Source organism: Crocodylus porosus, unplaced genomic scaffold, assembly GCF_001723895.1.
Source record: "Crocodylus porosus isolate Cpor-Errol unplaced genomic scaffold, CroPor_comp1, whole genome shotgun sequence".
NCBI lineage: Eukaryota > Metazoa > Chordata > Crocodylia > Crocodylidae > Crocodylus > Crocodylus porosus.
The window spans coordinates 73,485,289-73,490,755 of NW_017728947.1; the positions used below are offsets into that span (position 1 = coordinate 73,485,289).

The 5,467-nt window shown below is 44.8% G+C and overlaps 1 protein-coding gene across 1 annotated transcript in view; it reads left to right on the plus strand.

Moving 5' to 3' along the window:
• The window catches only part of TTC6 (tetratricopeptide repeat domain 6), a 123,084-nt gene that overhangs the window by 109,454 nt on the left and 8,163 nt on the right, over positions 1–5,467 (plus strand). Inside the window, exon 28 of the mRNA XM_019551126.1 lies at positions 1,302–1,512. Within this exon, the coding sequence (XP_019406671.1) occupies positions 1,302–1,512 (211 nt within the window). The remainder of the gene's footprint in view (positions 1–1,301; positions 1,513–5,467) is intronic.

A 5,467-nucleotide genomic window follows, 5' to 3' on the forward strand; every position in this document is an offset into this window, starting at 1 on the left:
TCCCGTGGCTGGGAGCCCCCTCAGATGACAGGGCTCCCAGCTGCAGAAGCACATCATGTGCCCCTGAGGCTGGGAGCCCACAGCTGATGGCACTTCCAACCAGGAGGCTGGGGGCGCACAATGCACTCTTGTAGCTGCGAGTCTCTTCAACTGATGGGGTTCCCAGCCACAAGTTTTTGTCATGTGCTCCCATAGTTGGGAGCCTTATCAACTGATCCTGGCTCCTAGCCGTAAGGATGCATTATGTGCTCCTAAGGGTGGGAGCCCCATCAGCTGACAGGGCTGTCAGCCTTGGAGGCACATCTGGCTAGATGATAAATTAATAGCATGATAAGAACCAGCCACAAAGTTATTACACATTTTTTGTGGAATAACTCTGTAGCTCATTCCTTGTTTTATGACACCATAATTGCTTTAACATGGGGCTAGTTTACAACTGAAGATGTGATTAACAAGTATCTAATTAAGTAGCTGCACTCTATAAAAGTTTATGCTTCTCTGAACAAGTTAGTTTAAAGTGCCACTGTCTTGGTTTCTGTACTAATGTTTTGGGGGTGGAGGGGTGTTGACATTTATGTCTCTTGCTAACTGTCCTCAGTTTGTCTTGACCGTCTTCATTTTGTCCCTAGAGGCTTCTACTGTACTCTTATATTTATCCTTAGTGATGCAGCCAACTTTTCATTTTTTGTAAGATTTCTTTTTTATTTTCAAGCGCTCATTGTTTAGTCAGGCAGGTCTACTCAGCCTTGCCATCTCTTCTGTAGCTCCTTTATTGGATTTCTTCAGGAAACAGGTAGGCATCTCTTGCGTTGAATGTACTTTCCCACCTGCCTGTCTTTGGTAGGGACAAGCAGGCCTCATTCCCTGCAAAGCAAGACCTGGGCAGAAGCACTGGAGGTTAGATTCCCTCTCCAGACACAGCCTATACCAGCACAAGGATAGGGAGAGCTAGCTGTGGTGGTGGTTTTGGAAGATAACGTATTGTCAAGAGGCAAGATTTTTTTTGTGATATCTTTTATTGGATGCAATTAGTGTTCAAGAAAAGCTAATAGCCTTCACAGCTACAATGATAAACAGGAGCACGCAGAAGAAATAATCATTTAAAAATATTTTGTCCCTTCTAGTCAAGATTAAAATACTTTTTCATAGCATTATGTAGATGCTTGCTCTCCTGCTGAGTGTTCAATCTTTTTAGTGTATAAATTGTGAGCCTTTGTCCCTAGAGATGGCATCTTTCATTATTGGTTGAAAAGAAAATGAAACTAAAAGACTGACTTTCAAATATGTGTATGTTTTGTTAGACTTCAGCAATTTGAAGAAGCTGTCAAATCATTTACCCAGGTGCTTAAAATAGATCCCTTCTTTGTGGATGCCTATGTTGGACGAGGAAATTCATATATGGAATATGGCCATGAAGCTGGTCATATTCAAGCACAGAAGGATTTCTTGAAAGCACTTCATTTGAACCCAAAGTGCATAAATGCCAGGATTTGCTTAGGATACAATTTACAGGTAATATCCTTGTTTAATATGGACTACATTCATAACATCTGTTCAGAGGATTTGCTGTTGAGCAATGTGAGAGGCAGGTTCTTTCGTTAGTGCAAAGAGAGGGTGGGATCGAAAATCATAATATGGTTGCCTGCCTGTTGTGTAAGCTAACAGTAAGCACTAGACTATTCCATTTTATATGTGCAGTTTAATAAATAAAACATGACCAAAATAATTTGGTTGAATCTATTTAAAAATACATGTATTGTAAGTTGATTGAAAATATGTTAACAAATGCTTTAAAACCTTCAGAAAGGGGTTTTTGTATGATGAACTTTGAAAACCTCTGAGTTGTATACTAAAATGAACAATCTTTCAATTGTAAAGGGATACATGAAATTACATAATAGGTTTTTTTCTCTCCTCCATGATTCCTATGATTTTCTAAGATTATAGTGTTATTTATTATGCCCATTTGTCTGAAGCCTTCTTTTTAATGAAGTTCTAAATTAATTTAGCTTCTCTTTAAAATAATAATACACTAATATTAATAGAGTATATCAGACCTACTTGGGTACATTTTATACAGATTTCTTCAGACCATTCTACCAAAGTAGTTTAATTCTGCTTAATGTTGCCATAGTGTTGTGTGAAGGACTATCTGAGTGCTAAGTATTGTTATCAGCATTCCTGTCATTCAGTCTTACAAGAAAGTTCTTTCAAGAACAAACTGCTAGTTCTACAGAATAACTCCAAACCATGACTTTTCTTGGTATGCAAAGCAGAAGAATTGGATATGATTACCAGACTGAATTTGTACTTGCTAAAAATTTAAAGCTAAGTCTTCTAGGGGAAAAGCTTAGTGAAAAGAATCAGTTGTCAGAATTAGAAAAAGTAACTTCTCTTGCTTTTTTCTGCTTTCCTTTCATTTGTCAGATTATTATGGCTCATACTTCCCCTTCTCTACTTTACATCTCATCCTTGTCCACAGCCAGTGGATGTAGATTTACTTCCGAGATGGGAAGTTGAGATTACATGTTACCATTTGATCATATTAGGTGGACTTAAAACTTGAAAGACTGCACATTAAGGCTTGTTAACAAGTGCTAAGTGCTCTCCAAGTGTCTTAAACCTCACCCAAAGTAGTGTAACATTATCTTTGGCCTGTGCTACCTAGCTCGAGTTCATTTAACTTCTCACTGTTCACCTGAGAGAAAACCACCAGTATTTAGGCCTCCAGTATCCCAGGAGGCACCACTCCCAGGTGGATTAGTTTTCTGCAAGGACTCTAGCCCAGGACTGACAGTCTGGGACAGCTGGTGAGGGGATGAGTGGGGAATGAGGGGAAAGGGATGAAGGGGAGGAGAAAGCAGGAGTGGAGGGAGGGGGTGGGGCGGGAAGAGGGAGAGAGGAGGAACAGGTGGACAGTGAGCTGTCAGCCTCCCATCCTCCCAACGCTCCCAAATCACCCCCTCACCTCTGGATCACCCCCTGCCATCCCAAATTCACCCTGCTGGATGGATCTGTACCCTGCCGTTCTGATCACTCCTCCCACCCCTCCCAATTGCCCCCACCCTTGCCCCCATCAGCTCTAGTTGCCCCTGGATCACTGCCTTAATACTCCAGTCAGACCAAGAGCAGTGTGGGGGCTGCTGCCCTTTCCGCCTGCTCCCAGGCTCCCTGTGACCCATGCTTTCCTTACATGCCTGGATCCCGCCTGTGCTGAGCCCTGCAACTAATGAGGGGGCAGGGGAGTGAGTAGCTGCTGGGCAAGTGTGAAGCCTGTTGAAGACTGCATCCAGGTACATGGGGTTGTATGGACTGAAGGAGGTGAGTGGTGTGTAGGTAGGGAAGAGGGTCCTCCTTTTGTTGTTGCTGCCACTGCCACCACTCGCAGGCTGATTGGGGTGGCAGAGTGGCTATCTGGGGGAGTGGAATGGGTAATAGGGGGGCAGGAGCTATTCAGAGTGTGGAGGTGGCAATTTGGATGTGTGCAGGGGACAATACAAGTGGTGGGGGGACCCTCCTCCCTCCTGGCCTGTAGGGTGGTTAGAGAGTTGGTGAGGGGTGCAGCCACAGAGCAGACTTGCAGCCCTTAGTCATGCCTCTGCTCACCAGCCCCCGCAGTAGCAGATCAGAGCTGTGCAGTTAGAGAGGGTGTTAAGCTTTCATGTGCCACTGATCACTACCACATGATAACCTTAACACTGACTAGCATTCCTTACAATTAGCACCTGCAAACCCTAATGTGTAATCTCAAGATGGATACATGGGTGGCAGCCCAGTCCTTAGTTTTGGTTATCTAATAATAAAATGTCATTGTCTCAGTTTTCAGGTTGAGGTCTCATTCTTTCAGGTTAATAAAAAATTCCAGTAGCTTCAGGCACATGCTCAGATCATCCAGGAGAACTCTCAGAGCTCTGTTTTTCTGAGAGAAAAACTTACCCAGAAAGACCTGTATAGAAGTTTAAGCAGAGAAGAAAAGAGCCTGCATTGCTGGCACGGGGCTGTCAAGGGGTCCCTAAGGCAGGCATCCCAATGAGCTCTGCAGACTCCTTTTTCTGCCTGAAAATAGTTGACAGAAGCAAGGGCACAGGTCAGCACTGATGGGCTTGATGCCTCAGGGGACCATGCCCCGGAGACCTGCACCTCAGAATCCCCCCACCCTCTCTTCCTCTGGTGAGGGTTGAACAGAGGAGATGCTGAGCTTGTCTCCTGTCTTGTCATACAGCCAAGCAGTGCTTCTCCAAACAGAGCACTGCAGTCTCAGCAAAGGGTGGGGTTGTGCCAGGTCAGGGAAGGGTGGTGGAAAGTTGCCGCTTTAGGGAAGGGAAAGGGGTCTGTGCCTGTCCCATGAACTCCCTGCACAGTATTTCAGTGCAGGTGCAGCTGGGCAGGACCTTGCCCTTGCCCTTGCCCTTGCCCTTGCCCTTCCCAACATCTAAGTGCTGCAGTCTAGGCTGTAGGGGCTGGAGTTACCTGGGTACAGCAGGGATGGGTCAGTTGGTTCTGGTCTGTCCTAAGTGGATCCTAGGTCACTGAAAAGCTGGCAGCAGAACATGGCCTCTGAGTGTTTTGGTGCTGGGCTTTTCTGGCTTTTCTAACCCAAAGCACTCAGAGGGAGTAGGGGTGGGAGTGTTCTGCTCCCTGCTTGGCTGGGACTGATGCATACTCTCCTTAGCCCTGTGGGAGGGGAAGGGAGGATGGAAAGGGAGCTCACTGAGGTCTCTGAGGATGGCTCTGCAGCTTCTTTTGGACCTCTGCCTGTACAGATGTTCAGTTTCCTGAGAGAGTTTCCTGGGATCTACTTCACTCAGTTTGTTCCCATTGTTTTTCTCCCAGAGTAGACACTTTTACTGTGGGGAAAAAATATTATGAATACCTGTACTGTCCACCAGATTGTGCTTAGGGATTGTTAAAGCACTATTAACCCTTAAATGGAATGTGAAGTATGAACACAGACAACTCAGTGTTCTAAAATCAAACTTTATTAGTACAACAAGTATTATCTTAGCAGTTTCTATATTCAGAGAGAAAAACCTTCAGTTCAATAATCTCACCCAGTCCCAGATGTTACTTTGCTCAACAGAGAGAGTGACCACTCAGTTCCTGGAAGCAGAGGTTACGCTGTGGGCTGGGATGGTCCATATAGGTGTTGAAAGTTGGATTTATGATGATGAAGACACTTAACTTTCTTGCTGCCCCCTTTTATGCTTTTCTTCAACTTCACTCCTTTGATGACTCTTTGCTTTTAGATTGGCGTCTCTGAAGTCAGCATACTGTCCATCTTTTGTCTTGTCAGCATATTCCTTTGTTCCACAGACCCATCTCAAACACACCTCTTAATTTGGCCTTTTTCTGGTGTCTTACTTTGGGCAGTATTTGTCGGAAGACAATCATCATGGTGCCCTGTGACCAGTGGGGTCTCCCAAGGCTCTGTCCTTGGACTCATATTATTCAACATCTTCATTAATGA